A 15,396-nucleotide genomic window follows, 5' to 3' on the forward strand; every position below is an offset into this window, starting at 1 on the left:
CCTGAAGAGAGGTGAAACAGCCCCCACTGCTGACCATAGGGTTTTTCCCTTTTGCCATGTGCCCGTAACAATGATGTTAACCCGGCAGTGGTCGCGTGGGGTGTCCTAGACACCCCAGCCTTATATAAGAGCTATTTTTTCTTGCAATTGTGACTGCAATGACCTGTAACCTCCTCTAGCTGATTTTTTATGCTTTCTGAGGATACATGTAAAAGATTATTATAAAATCAATGTAAGTTTTTAAGAAAAATTACTTTTGTCAAATCTCTGCAGAGTGGGGTGCGCCAGACACCCCACGCGACCGTTCTCGTTACGGTTTGCCGCCTAGTATTTAAAGTCGCCTTGAATATTTTTCATCCATTTTCATCGCATTTGATAGCTACTTTTCTGAAACTGGCCATGAAAGTTGTATTTTTACGTTTACATCAATAAATATTTATTTATTGGTATATTTTTTGCCTAAATTTATGTAAACAAATAGAAAGTTAGTAATTTCTTATAATGTTACAGTGATTTTTCTCGAAGTGAGCCACGAAAAATCGATCATGTAGTACGTACAGCACGTTAATTCAGTACACTATGGATTCCTGCAGTCTTTCCAAAAAAAGGAAAAAGCTAATATACTTTGACTTTTGATTGAAAATTTGGATGAGGAATTATTTGTTTCTGACGTCAACTTTTGTAGAAAATGCGATTTTTTAGAAGTGATTTTTTGAAGACTTCGTTCAATAACGATAGGGCAGTAGTTATTCAAAAAAATCATTATTTACATGTTTCTGTGAATTTACCATTGAAGGTTGGCCTTGTAATACTTACATTCATCGTTTTCAATTCATACTAGATGTCAGCTACCTCTAGAGTAAAAGAAAGAGTCTTCGTCTTTTGAATAAATCTTTGAGGGAAGAAGATTGATTCTGATGAAAAAGAAGATGGGTGTCATGTAGCTGCACATGATACTTACCCTGAACAACAGTGCAGAGATGATGAACTTTTGTAAAAGGGAAGGGAGCTTATGTACGTTGGGACGTATGGAGTTGCAACGTGTCATACGCAGGGATCAAGACCAAACATAAGAACATAAAATTGTAGCAGTGTTACTGAGAAGCAAAAATAAATTCAAATTAAATTATTTATTATTATATAATTATATACTATTAACAAAATAAATTCAAATTCAAAACACGAATGGTTTCTTTTCGTTTAATGTTCATTGAAAAAATGGTAGAGAAAATTGTAAATTGCACTAATATTCAGGTAGAAAAAGTCACTGAAAATTATTCTCGTAAGAGAGATAGTGAAACAGACAGGAAAGACTTAGTGTTCCTGAATAGAATTTTACTTTTAGCCAGGGCAAATAAAACTGAGTAACAGAATTTTTTATTGTTTTGGAACCAAAATGGATTAGGAGTGGAAATATGTTATTCCCCCATGAGCCATAACATATTTCTCTTTTCCCCTTTATCTTTTCGTTTCGATAACGTGACTGCTAGAGTAGAGAAAATGAAAAGTGGAAAATTAGCACAAAGTAGAGATGTATTTGAGATGTTTGCTCGCAGTACACGGCAACATTATAGAATTGGGCCATGAGAAAAAGCTGATGAGCAAGTGATTCCTTTTCAAATAAGATGTTCATATGGGCAATATTTACCTTCGAACCCCGCAAAATATAGCATCAAAATTTTTGCATCGGCAAATTCGATTGTATTTGAAGATGTACCTACTCAGGGTGGCAAACAGAGGGTCCACTTTTTGTAGATAACAGTCCAAAAGAGGAGTTAAAGCGAATTTTTTCTTTTGTAAACAGAAACGGAAGGAACGTAATTTGAACAACTGGTTCAATAATATTCCGCAAGCAGATGAAATTCTAAGCAATAATTTGACGGTTGCGGGAACAGTGCGCAAAAAATAAAAGAGATCTATCACTGAAAGTCGTATAAGTAAAAGAAAGAAGAAAATAGCAGCTTATTTTGGTTTACGAAGAAAAAAGCTCTAGTTTCCTGCGTCGTAAAATGGTCAAAGAATGTAATTCTTTCGCCAACAATTGATACAGCTGTTTCTGTCAATGAATCCAAGACGAACAGATAATAAAAGAAAACCGGAAATATTGACCTTTTCTAACTGCACTGAAGGAGGTGTAGCCACATTAGACAAAATAGGCAGCACCTATCATACAAACAGAAACATCAGTAGATGATCCATGGCCATTTTCTTTCATTTGACAAACACTGCTGACATCAGTGAGTTTGTTATACCTCGGTATTCCAATTCACAATCAAAATTGCAAAGTTTTCTTCGTGAGATAACTCGATCGTTAACTTTTCCATACAGTATAGATCCATATTGAACACGATCTCCAGAGACTTGAAAAATAGAGGAATATGCGTAAAATGAGCCGGAGAAAAGGATGAGGAGAAAACAAGAAAAAACATTTGGAAGATGTGTTTTTTTCCAACAGATATAAAAACAAAAATATACTGTGAACTGTGTTAGAAACTAATGCGTGGTACACATTTGCTGAAAATTTTGAGAAGTGATTAGAAGTACCTAAGTAAATAGTTTACATGATTTACTTTCTACATTCTTTAGATTTAATAAAACTTTTCAATAGCGCGAAATTGAACTTCTGTTGAGGACTACATATTTCTTAGTTTACCTTTCCAATGCTGTATATAATTTGTAACAGGATTATTTCAATAGTTATAAGTGACCGTAATATCATCGTAAACTTTTCCTCAAGAATACATTCTGGGAAATAGATTCAATATCGATAAGTAGATTATTTTAGTACATTTATTAGTATTTACGTAAGGAAAATAGAGGTCGACGCTGAAAATATGATGAGATACAGTGATTGATGTTTATAAAATTATATCCAATGTATTTATATCTCAACATTTCAATTGTGTTCTTTGGCTGAAACAAAAAAAAGTTGGCAATTTTTCCGGAGGAACTGGGACTGCCTAATGAAAAATAGGGTATTCAAAAATATTTTCTTAAAAATAATAAAAGTTGAATTTATGGTTTGAAATATGTAGTATATCCATTCCTAAATAAACAAAGGATACATCGAGATGTGAAATTTTTAAATAATATATACTATTTGAAAGAAATTGAAGAAAATCTTTTGGGGTGTCAGAGACACCCCACGCGACCGTTTATGTTTGGAAAATGGGCGCGACTACCGCCGGGTTAAGGTGGTAGAGGGATGATAGAAGGAATAATTCATTTTTTAACTACCTTGTGATTGAAGTTTTATTATGTTGCTTTAATGTCTAGTGTAATCTTCTATGTACTGAATGAAGTGTTCATTGTATTTTACATGTGCAAAGCTTGTGGATCTACAGAATTGAAGTGCAGAAATGGTAATTGTATTGAAAAAAATCTCTTCAGTGATGGTAAGGATGATTGTGGAGATGGATCAGATGAACCGTTGTGGAGAAAAGATAGCGGGGAAACCATTTGCACTGCTTACTTGAATGTTTCCAATCCGTCATTATTGTGCAATGGAGTGAGAAACTGTGAGGACAAGTCTGACGAGAGCTTCAAAATCTGTGGATGTCCAAGCATATATCATCAATGTGAAAGGTTAGTGATTACATAGTCAGTTTTTTCACTCAACCCGTAGCCATAGCAGTGGTTATTTTGTTGTTAATATTATATAGAGCTACAACATCCATGAATATGTTCACTCATCCAAGGTGAGAAGGCCAGTTAGCTATAGCTGACCCTAGATATGTATTCCTGATCAGCAGAGAAAAATTTCCAGTCTGCAATAGCAAGCATGACATCTGATTGTCTTGAATGTCTGTCAGGCTACTACATTAGCATGCCTTTATTGTGTAATCACTTGGAAATTTTCTGATGTAATACTGTTGCCAGTTGATGTGAGGCTATGAATCAACCTGTCTTCATTATTTTAATAGTTAAGCCTCATTTCAATGTGGAATATTTTTAATTATTGTGGTTAATTATTCATAAGTTTAAATTTCGTTTTATAGAAAAACATTTTTGGTTGGTCCACCAATTAAAAAAAAATTGGCATCCCTCCACAATATCAACTTTTTTGTTGCAATGTACTGCATCATCATTAGGTTTTAAATATAAGCATCTGTCACTTAACACATTCTCTTAATACTGTTTTTGCTATTACACGGGTGAGTGTCACGGATTGCAATCTCTTAAGCAAGCATAGTCTCACTTAGTTCAAGTAATCGTCCTGCTTTAATACATCGACTGAACCAGTCAAAATGTCTCTCACTCATGTCACCTCTTTAAAAAGGAGGAAAAGCTAAAAATAAATTTAGAACATCATTTACCTTAATGTATCCATAAAAAATGTTATTGACTGTACAAAGAAAAGATAATATACAACATTTGGTTTGAATGATCACCGTGCCATATCAACTGTATTGAAGTGCATGGAAAGATAATAAGTTACACATTAAAAACTAAAAAAATAGGCCCAGGCTCTGTAGGTCAGAGTAGATGAAAAACTGAGTGATTCAAGCAACATTAAACAATTTTAAAACAGCACCAGAAAAGTCAAATAATGAGGCCCAACGTGTAAAGTATACTACCCGCAGTACGCACTTCAATTATCATGAAATTTGCTTTTTAGGAGTGTAACGCTAGTTTTAAGTGAGAGAAACCTATTTAACCATGCATATATCCAGCTTTGTGAATAAGAGCATTAGGAAGACATGAGGCGTTGGGAGGTGCCTAATTAGAAATTGGTTGGAGTTGGTCTTCAACCAATTTCTAAATAGGCACCCATGCACTCCACTCGTGGGCATCTAATCTGAGCATTTTATTTCCACATTGACGCAATGGTTTCCCTAAGATCTTCAAGGTGAAGTGAATTTGGGCCTGGAGTGAGGTTGGATGAGTGACCATTCATGCCTTAACCGTGGTGCTCTTGTCTGCTGTCATTCATTCATTTTTCAATCTCATTCATGGCTGCTATACTTTAATCTTGGTTATTTCTTGAATTTTTAGATCTCGTCATTGCATTCCGAAAGAATTCTTATGCGATGGAGAGCCTGACTGCCCTGAAGGTGAAGATGAGGAACGTTGTATTGCCTTGTTGAATAATCAGCAGAATAGGTAAGCTCAAATGAAACCAGCATTCTCTTTGGTATCCCTTATCTTCTTCCTTAACACATTCAGCACAGAGCATGTCTATTGACATGCTCTCGTCCACGCCGAAATACGGAGCATGTCAATTGATGTGCTCTGCCGGTCGGATGGGGGGCCTTTCTCCACCTCCGTACGTGGCTAATATCCACTTCCGAGTCTTCCGATTGTGTCCATGGCCTTCAGCAAGCTTCCCTCTTTCAAACCGTGTGCGCTGTTTATAAATAGCAGTATTTGAACGGAAGTTATGGCGCGAAAACCTCTCCCTATTGTTCTTTCTTATTTTATCGGCCGATTCTGATGATGTTCATGAAAATCGGGCACGCATTGATTGTGTTAATGCCACTGTGTCGGATCTGGATTCAAGATTTTCGGATTTTATATTTTTCTGCATTTAGTGTTATTTGTTGGGATCCCGATGCATTCCCTATGCGAGCAATGTAAAAATTTACTCATTTTGTGTTTCCCCATTCTGCGTTTTTCTGCATTTAAGGTTGTAAACAATTTTCCCCCGCACAAGATATTTTTGTCCGATTTAATGTTTTTTCATTATGGTTGATTCAAATGATTATCAAAATCTTTGAATTTCTGCTCGACACCAAGAAAATTCTCATTAAATTTTAGCTAGAGTCGATTGAATCTACCCAGGAATGCTTCTTCATCAGCATTCTCTCACGAATGTGGCACTGGGACCTTCAACTTGCAATCCGGGTTATTTGTCTTCACGTGATGTTTCAATCCCCTTCTTATCCAAACACTTTTTGTTTTAAATTTGATCTAATGGAGTTAAGTCATCCCTTAATAATCTGTAGCAACCTTATCTATCACTTCTTGAACTTGACTTTGACGATTACGTGACGACTAATGACATGAGTTATTCTCAGAGGGCCTATTCAATGATGGTTTTCTGGGAATGTTTTTCATCGATGGCTTACGCACCTTTCAACTTTCATCTCTAATCTCTACAGGAAGGTCAATATTTATCCATTCTGCTATTTTCCCTTCGAAAGAGGAGGCCCAATATTTTTTGTGCAGTTTACCCAAAGATTCTTTCTATAATCCATTCCAAGGTCATTTTCTTTGGATGAACCATAAAAGAACTGAGGAAGTGTTTCCCCTGATATGATGGTGGGTGAGAAAATTCTTTCTCTGTGGAAAAACATGTTGTATCGTATTTAGATATCCAGAGCCCATTCGCGACATGCGGATGGCTATAATCATTGTCGATTCAAAGATCTGCTACTATATGTCAAAAGAGAATGGCAATTTGAGTTTTGACAACTGTATCACAGTCCATGACTCTAAATAAATCGCTCACTCTGAAAAAATACTCTGCATAATTATGGTAAAATTGATGAGCACGGAAAAATACGAATATCCAGCAGGAATTCCTGGGTGGTAGACTTCGGCATCGTAACTCTGACAAAATTGCCAAACTCCAGAGGCAGTGACAATTTTTCCTTTTAGCTCAAGTTCTGTTGAAGATGAAATCTTTTCACTGTGCAGAGTTATCTTATTGTTACTCAATGTTCAACCATGTTTTATTAATAACTGGCAAGAAACAAGGTGAGTCAGAGTCAAGGTGATCAGCGTGCTGAATAAGCAACTTCTCCTGGCTCCATTCGACCTGCATGAGGCCATGGATACATGACAACAAATCTGGTGTTACCATTAATTTCAATCATCTTCGACTTGTATGCATACTCAAAATAAGATTCTCCTATTTTGGATGATCTTGGAATCTAATATGTGTAAAATGTAAGGATTTTTAAAAGGCCCTCATTTGCTGAGGCAGCACAATACATTAAGTTGGCAAAATTCCTGATAACCTTCCGTTAAATAGATATCCTGTAGTGAATATAGAATAACAGATTAAGGATCTTCTACTGTCTCTTTCTTTCACTTGTCTATAATGATGCAATGACGAGGATTTTTTGGGGAATTATACATATTCATATAATTTTATACTTGCTATAGTCAGCAACATGTCACTCTTATACATGGAATAAGTTTTTTTTAATTCATCAAGACCACTGAATAAGGAGTAAAAATGGAATCAAGTTCATAGTAATATTCTGCGTAGGAATGCTTTTAAGTTAATGAATATCATAATTAAAAAAAATATAATCCACTCATTGCTTTATTTTACTTCCTAATTTTTTTTAGCTCTTTCCTGAAAATTGTTATGAAACCATCTTAGTGGGATAAGAACATTTAATCCATAATAATGAATTTTTTGCCACATATATGGTACTTGTGACGAGGGAGTGGGGTCTGGAATTCCCCCCACACCCAAATATGAAAACTCAATTAGTTTGTTTCTTCATTAAAGAAAACAAAATGTTGAAAGCACAAAAAATTTCTTTGAAAAATCAAGTTGTTTTCATTATAAAAAGTGTTGAAATTAGTTTAAAACCTTCTATTTTCTAACCTTTTATTAATTTTCCCTATCCCCCCAAATGACATTCGTGGCTACTCCAGTGTGTGGCACCTTTTAGTAACTTAAAAATATATTATTTATTAATATAGAGCCATTCCAATCATTACAGACCCTTAAACCCGAAAAAAATGGCTGGTCATCATTCAGTGTTTTAAATTTTGCCCCCTGTGAAAAACATTAAATCAGGATTCTACTGTATTTCCAAGTTTAAGGCAGCCATTTTTTTTTAACCAAGTGAGCGGGGAATGTGTAAAATTATCATAGATGCTTTTTCCTTGTATTTATTCTTAACATTGAGATGAAACTGGAAGCATTATGTATTATTGTAACTATGCATTTGCTGAGAGAATTTGTACACTATGTATTGGATTTGCTGATGATATTATGCATTAGGTATTCAGTATCTCCGGCAATGAAATAAAATAAGTAAATGGTACTTCTTTAATCCAATCTTTTACTGTAGAATAGTCTTTGTCATAAAACCTGTCTCCGAAAGATAAAAATTTCATGGAATCAACTTTTAATTCATTTCCAGTGAGTAATATAGTTCCACAACTTAACACCAGCGTTAAGTCTGGTCCTGTCATATGAATTCATTCAAGAATGCATAAATTAAACTGAAGGGGGGCAAAATTCCAGCAATGACTATTCTTGAACAAGAACAGTGTATGCTTTTAAGATTTTCCTACTTGTATAGTCCAGGCAGCGAGAGTTGTCCGATAACAGTGAAAAAGGAGGGGCGGAGAACCCAGCGCCAGCATGGTTAGCATCCAATTGCTATCCCCCAAATCTACCTTACTCCCTCATCTAGTCATACAATGTGGTCACATTACATGAATCACCAAAACAAGCCAAGCAATTTTTCTCAATGAGGACAGAGTGGCAGAAAAGAAAAGCAAATAAAGTAATGATGATTGCAATACTTCCGCATGAGGATATAACTATAGGCATTTGGGGGTGAAGGAGGCATTAAAGGGGATGGGTTAGCCATTTGCTGTGTATACTTCAGCACACTTTACAGCCTGATTATTTTATCAATTTTATGGTGTAAAGTTGATCATGTGTTCTTGTCTAAAGCTTTGTAATACTTTGGTTGTCTTTAACCCTTTCCGTACGAATGACAAAAATATGCGGCAGGACGTTTCTTGACCCGGGAGACGAAAGCTGCAAATTTTCGCCAGAGATTTCTCTATGCAAGCGATTGAATGTCGATAATGTACATTTCCTTGCTCTCCCCCTATTATGACGGTCACGGGTTTGCAAAGTCTTAGTTTCGGAACCCAACAAAGCAGGACGTAGGCCGTACCCTTGAAATGCAGGAGCAGGTACATATATTACCCCTCTTTGTGGTGAGGGACCGCAGTCATTCAATTGTTCATTCAGTCAGTTTTTGAAATAAATATGTGTTCCTTTCTCATAAAATATAAACTTTTACTATCTTTAAACAAAAATTAAAGTTTTAAACAAAATTCTACGATAAATATTAACTTCTATCTCGATTTCAGTATAAACATCAATATGAAAATTGTTGCTGTATTAAATTCGTTAATATTGACGCTAAAGCTTTGTTCAAAATTTGACAATTTTCAGAATAAAATGAGGAATTCAATTCAAAGTCTGCAATTTCTGCGCAAGCAACAATTATCCTTATATATAATTCATATCAACGAAACATGATTGACCGAAAACCGCCGCTGGTAGAGTTATAAACCCTGAAAGGAGGGAGCCCAACTACCCTCGGAGTCCAAGTTAATGCGGAGTCCCTGCTAGGAAGGGTCGAAAAAGGTTGGTGCTGAAAGTGTGTGATTATCCTCAACATCCTTCTTAATGAATGTCCTGAAAAATGATCCGTACGGAGGTGACAGAAGAGTCTCTTGGGGCTCAGCACAGCAGTCATGCTAAGGCGAGAACTCCACCGTCTCAAAAGGGTTAATGATGGATTGTAGACCAGTTCTTTGCATATGCTTTGTGTGAATGAAGTTTCTGAATGGTTTTCATTATGTATTGGTACTTTAATGAAGGAAATGTATCCTTAGTTTTGCTGTTTAGGAGAGTGAACGTTTTTTGTGGCAACAAATTCAAATGCCTCATTGATGACATAATTTACGATGACATTGTGTAGAATAAAATTAGTGATTATTGAAGCATGTAGATCAGAATGTCTGTTACAAAGAGAAAACTGGGAGAAAAAGGGCATACATTGCTGACATTCACATTTAGTGTGGATGGTTATTCAGGCCCATTGTTGCAGCATCTCTAATAAAAGTCAACTGTATGAATTAATAAAAAATATTTTAAAGGGATCAATACAAATCAAGACTACCAATATCACTGCTGTTAACTGCGATCACTTTTTAAAATGACGGAAATATTTGAGTTCATGATTTCCCATCCATGCATCAGAGTAGGAAAAGGTGGTGATTAGTTAATTTAATCTGAAGTGCAGTTTGTTTCTTACTCAAAATTATTGTATTTAAACCTGAATTCTATGAGTGTACAGCTAAACAAATGTCCAAATGTCTTGTTATTTGTCCTTAATTTTTAGGAATGCTGGAACCCTATTAGTTCTGACTAGTGGACACTGGCATGTTGACTGCTACCCTTCCTGGGCTGATGCCAATGCTATTTGTCGGAGTCTTGGGTACTCAAGTGCAGCAGTTAAGGAGTACAGAATTATCACAGGTGACTCATCGTATACTGACACCAACTGGAATGAAAAATCACATCTTTCTGAGAAGACACTGCAACCATTTGTTGAAAAGTTTTCAGATGTGAAACTGAGAGATGATTTAGTGATACCTTTACGGGGTAATAGGCCTTATGTGGGCATGTACCCCTTGCAAGGAAACTGCACTAGTTTGTATATTTCATGTGAGTAGTTGTATTAAATTTTATTGCCAATTGGTATGCCATTGTTTTTTATTGCCATTTGTAAATGACCCTGAAAAAGTCAAGCTAAAAAATCAGTATAAATTTGGTTTAAAATTTATAACATTAACATTTTTGTTCCTCATTTTCATTCAAATTTTAAATTCCTGTCTATGGCTAGTTTTTTTCATGGAGGAAGTTCCCCCATTCCATTGACTTCTTAGTCTGGCCTGGGGGAGTTAAATTGATTGCTCCTGACACGATCCTTGAAGGCCCTTTTCAAGGCTGTTGGATTTGGAGACGTGTAAATAAATTGGTACATGCTATCCATCATGTCTACTCCCGATTTGTTTTTATTATCAAATAGGATGGTCTCTGGTTTTCTTTTATTCGTTTCGGAAATAATGTCGTCTGAGATCATTTTGCTTAGTAAAATAAATTCTTGTTCTATTTTGCCCAATACTACGTAAGACTATGACCTAAGGTATTTTTGACCACTCGCGTGGAATGGATTACAATATAGAAAGTGCATCACACCTGTTTTTTCTGATCGTTCCTACAAGAGATATTTTCCTTTTTTTCTAATTTTCTGCTAGCTGGATGGATGGAAAATAATTGTTACAGTTTCATTCATTCCTGAATTCTTGTATGTTACAGTCACTTTAGTAACTATTTATTTCCCCAACGCTTGATTTGATGGCCAATCATCATCTTTGCCACATTGTGGAAATTCATATAGGCTGTGTTTTCATTTCACATCTGTCAAAATCCATTGCTTGATCCCAAATTTATCTGGTTTATTTGGAATATATCGCATAAAAGGGCAGCTGCATTTCATTGGATAGGGCTGTGCATTTGTTGTTATGCCGAAGTTGCCATCAGATTCACTATCTTGGACTTCGAAACTGGAATCTTGGCTTCCATCACATGCAGATGATGATGGATTGGTCAGATGGTCCTTGAACTGATGTTGCCGATTCACCTCCAGACTGATCTTCTTCAATCATCGGTAAAACAGCAAAAACTCTTTCTGGTGTACAATATTCCCTAACAGCTATTTGAATGGCGACGGTTCTCTTCCCTTGATATCTTTCTTGACTTCTTACTTTCTTCCTCAACTTGCTTCTGACATGCATTGGAAAAAAATCTAGAAGCGAAAGCTCAATATGGTAGAATCTTCTCCTGTTGCATCGGAGGTAGAGAGAGCTGGAGAGCATTTGAAATGCATACTACAGGATAAAAATTTCAGAAGTAACGCTAATTGCCATTCGAAAGGCAGGGACTCGCCAACTGGGTACTGATTCGAATCTTCCAAAAACTTGCAGTAATACTTCTGCTCTGTCCTACGTGTGGATTCCAAGGGTAGGATATGCAATAGAATTATACAGTCCACCCAATTCCTCTGCTCTCTCAATAGGAGACAGGATTTTGCCCTGGGGTGCAGCGTGCAGTCCACCTGCCCCGAATCCCGACAGGGTTTGGCAGGACGCCCGGCAAAGGGGTAAGGCTGAGTGACAATGACATTAAAATAGAAAAATGAAACAGTAATCCTGAGTTGGCTTTGATGAAAAATAATATCTCCAAGAGCTCTGAATATTGGCTGGCGGGCAACACTTAAGGGATACATGTGATTTTCCGGTGTGGGTAATACAATAATCATTGAACAATAGAAGGAATACAAAATTAAAATATCATAATTACACGAATTTCACGCAAAGCAAAGATTGAGAATGTTTTATTTCCCACTGCTGCCCGTAAAATATCGAAAGATGTCACTATGTGTAGGCTTTGAAATACAGGTAGGAACCCATGGAGTTGCTCAGGTGGGCATACAGTGGTAACCAAATCTGTGTTGAATTTTGAGAAGTTATATCAATAAACTAGCTGAGGTGTTCATATGCACATAGCAGAGTCATAGAAACAGATTGCTCTTAAATTAAAAAAATTACGATCATTAAGGCTTCATCATTGGAATTATTTATTTCTTTTGGATCATTAAAACATTAGAGAGGAATGCTACTGAAGCAAACATTGAATTTACTACAGATTTGGATTCAAAAAATACAAAATATGAAGTGAGTGAAAAATGAATAGTATTTTTGTTTTAAAGACAGAAATAAAATAATTTTATGTTACTATTGGTAACTGTTGGTTGCCTGTCTTAAGGCCGCGAGAATCATACACATAAGAATAATCACTCACCTTTTGACTAGATTTCGGCTGGCAGCAAGAAAACTTTGCCTAATGGGTACTGCACTCCCCGATAAATCCCAGGATTATAACATCCGTGAATCATGGAAGAGCTCAGGAAAAGACTAATTAAATATCAACTATGTATGGCCAAGATGGCAACTACCATAATAGAGAAACTACCAAGTTATCAAGGTGATGGCTCTCATTGATTTCAGGTACATAATCAAGAATTGTAAGGTTTCTATTGATTTTTTTATGCGAGATAACTGTATTTCTTAACATAAAACTTGCAAATACATAAAAAGACGGCACACACTTCAAACAAGAATATATTTCATAAATGCGAAATACATTTCTACTTCACAATGTTTATCAGAATATTGAAATAACATCACACTCTTTGAAGCAGTACTTAAAGCAAAGGTATAAGTATTCAGAATACACTAATCCACCACAATGGAAATTTTGACCTTATGGACTTTGGCAACACCTTGAGAACAAAACAGCAATACCTCAGCATCAGAACACCACAGAACTTAAAGTAATGGGAATTCACACAAAATTTTTGGCTAACTTACAAACAAATCGAACAATGATCAGAGGTCACCCTTCTGGAAATGATAACGGGGGAACTGTGAGGTGGGGAGATGTTCCTCATCAGTGTCCTATTCATTTGTATTTTCATTTCATACATCAATTAGGCTACTTAAAAGTTTCAAGTTATATTGTACTAACATAAATGCATAAACATCCATAAAAATAAACTCGAATCCTGAAAGGGAGTTTTTGCCAGTTCACAAGTGTGTCTAAGGGAAGGGGGGATGACAACCCTTTCAGACCTATTTACATGATCCCTTAACACGTATGAGTTAATTTATGTGGACCGGAACGGAAAATGTACAAATGCATGACCAAAATTAGAAGAGGTTCTATTTTCTGTTCATGCATTCGCACAAGTTGGGTGGTTACACGGTGCATTTTCGTGTTCATTGAGGTCACCCTTCTGGAAATGATAATATGGGGAATTGTGAAGCTGGGAGATGTTCTTCATCCACGCGTTCATACATTCAGACATTAACTCGCACGGGTTAATGCACCGAGTAAACAGGCCTTTACACACGGCGGATGCCGAAAAATTTTCATTTAGAATCGGCTGGAAAGAGCACGTGAAAGAGCTGGAGTTTCCTACCTCCCCTCGATAAACCCAGTGCCATTGCAAATCCTGGGTACGCCCATACCAGTTTCTATATATCTTATGGTAGAATCGTCAAGGAACCCAAAATGGCCCAGTAACCGACTTGGAACTCCGAGGTATTACTGTAAATTGTTCGCTACACGAACAAATGTTGAACACTGACGCGTACAGTTTTAAATTTTACTGATTACGACAGACGATTCTCAGATTATTATAACTTACTGTACAATTAAAGCTTTAAATCTATCAATTTCATGGCCAACTATAAATGGCAGCTACTCATTAACGTGTAAATGCTGGATTCTGTTTGACATTGAGTCCATTTCATGAACAGGCAATTGAGAAGTTTCATCTTCGGCCAGCCTAACATTTTCCAAGGACCGCGATTTCAACAGGCTTCGCCGGCATCTTTCAGCACTAGATGTACTGAAGTTATCAATCACAGGAAAATTCAATGACACATCGATACGGTCCATCAATTTCATTGCTGCTTCTTTCTCTGCATTTTCACTTTTCGAACGCATCCGATCTTCTCTTCGCCACGGTATTTCATAGGGTCTTACGTGATGAAGTCTCACAGACGGGACTGATGGACCGAGCTTAGGAGTGCTATGAGCATTAATTGGCTTGGTGTAAGAATTTCCTGGCTGAAAACTAAAACCTGACGCTCTAGCCGTGGAAATAGACACACCTGTCATATACTGAGAGTTCATCTTGAGAACCCTAAGACCTTCGCTTCCACGAACTACTTCTGAGAGACAAGGCGGGTAAAGACTTGCATTTCCGTGCTCCACATTGGTCTTCGACTCCGTTATTTTCACGAGCTTTCCGCCTTTAACCGAATACGAATTTTCTGTATTCTCACCATCAGGAGGATGGCAATGATTCCTCCAACTGTCATTCTGGCTGCTGTTTACTGCAGAATCCACTAAAGAGGCAGGACGATTCCAGGCTTGACATGGCAACAAATAACGATCGTGGCACCTCCCAGCATTGACATTTGTATTCCAGTCATTGATCACCATACGCGATTTTTCATTAATATCCATTGGATGATCACTATTCGTCTCACTACACAATATTCCTAGATCATGGAGGGCAGGATCAATTGCAGGCCACACCTCGCTCGGCTCCATTTATAGCTTCCAGTAGCCCTGCATACACAAAAATTTTTAATTAAAAAGGACACCCTTCACACAAATCTATAAATTTTCACAAAATAATACATTAACAGGCATTATGCCTACAAGAATATCGTAATAACACTATTAGATGCACGAAAATCCTGTTAGGATTTCGCGATTAAAATGTAAGTTGGACATCGAGTGTACATTAATAATTAATAGGCACAGATAATAAGCGACAAATTCAAGAAAAAAAGGAAAATATAGAAGGCAAACTCACTCCTTCCCAATTTACCGGTTACGTTCACGCCTAGATTCACCACAAATATAACAGAAACAATTGAATAGCGAACAAAACATAGCCACCTAGCTTACGTCTCATACAATTACCATGTACGGTGCTTTTTTACCTCCAGTCCATCAGGTTCTGCCACTCGCTCTGA

At 36.6% G+C, this 15,396-nt stretch overlaps 2 protein-coding genes across 10 annotated transcripts in view; one reads left to right on the forward strand and one right to left on the reverse strand.

Moving 5' to 3' along the window:
- Positions 1 to 10,480, forward strand: part of LOC124170773 (serine protease nudel) — a 105,567-nt gene extending 95,087 nt beyond the window's left edge. For all 6 annotated transcript variants that reach the window (XM_046549724.1, XM_046549722.1, XM_046549728.1 and 3 more), the window contains 3 exons: positions 3,330 to 3,585; positions 4,996 to 5,103; positions 10,119 to 10,480. In XM_046549724.1, the coding sequence (XP_046405680.1) occupies positions 3,330 to 3,585; positions 4,996 to 5,103; positions 10,119 to 10,452 (698 nt within the window). In that variant the 3' untranslated portion in view covers positions 10,453 to 10,480. The remainder of the gene's footprint in view (positions 1 to 3,329; positions 3,586 to 4,995; positions 5,104 to 10,118) is intronic.
- A 2,465-nt stretch (positions 10,481 to 12,945) lies between these two features.
- On the reverse strand, positions 12,946 to 15,396 carry LOC124171314. 4 transcript variants are annotated; one of them, XM_046550462.1, is made up of 2 exons: positions 15,344 to 15,396; positions 12,946 to 14,983 (listed from the first exon to the last, which is right to left on the reverse strand). In XM_046550462.1, exon 2 carries the CDS (start codon positions 14,963 to 14,965, stop codon positions 14,105 to 14,107), a length of 861 nt encoding a protein of 286 aa, XP_046406418.1. In that variant the 5' UTR covers positions 14,966 to 14,983; positions 15,344 to 15,396; the 3' UTR covers positions 12,946 to 14,104. The 4 variants fall into 4 exon arrangements, with proteins under 4 accessions (XP_046406418.1, XP_046406416.1, XP_046406419.1 ...); XM_046550460.1 differs by lacking the exon at positions 15,344 to 15,396 and adding an exon at positions 15,234 to 15,335; XM_046550463.1 differs by lacking the exon at positions 15,344 to 15,396 and adding an exon at positions 15,249 to 15,268.

The sequence above is a fragment of the Ischnura elegans genome, chromosome X (assembly GCF_921293095.1).
Source record: "Ischnura elegans chromosome X, ioIscEleg1.1, whole genome shotgun sequence".
NCBI classification, from domain to species: Eukaryota; Metazoa; Arthropoda; class Insecta; order Odonata; family Coenagrionidae; genus Ischnura; species Ischnura elegans.

Excerpts from the sequence above, each read along its gene's own strand:
- LOC124171314 (XM_046550462.1), bottom strand. The coding sequence starts at position 14,965 with ATGGAGCCGAGCGAGGTGTGGCCTGCAATTGATCCTGCCCTCCATGAT.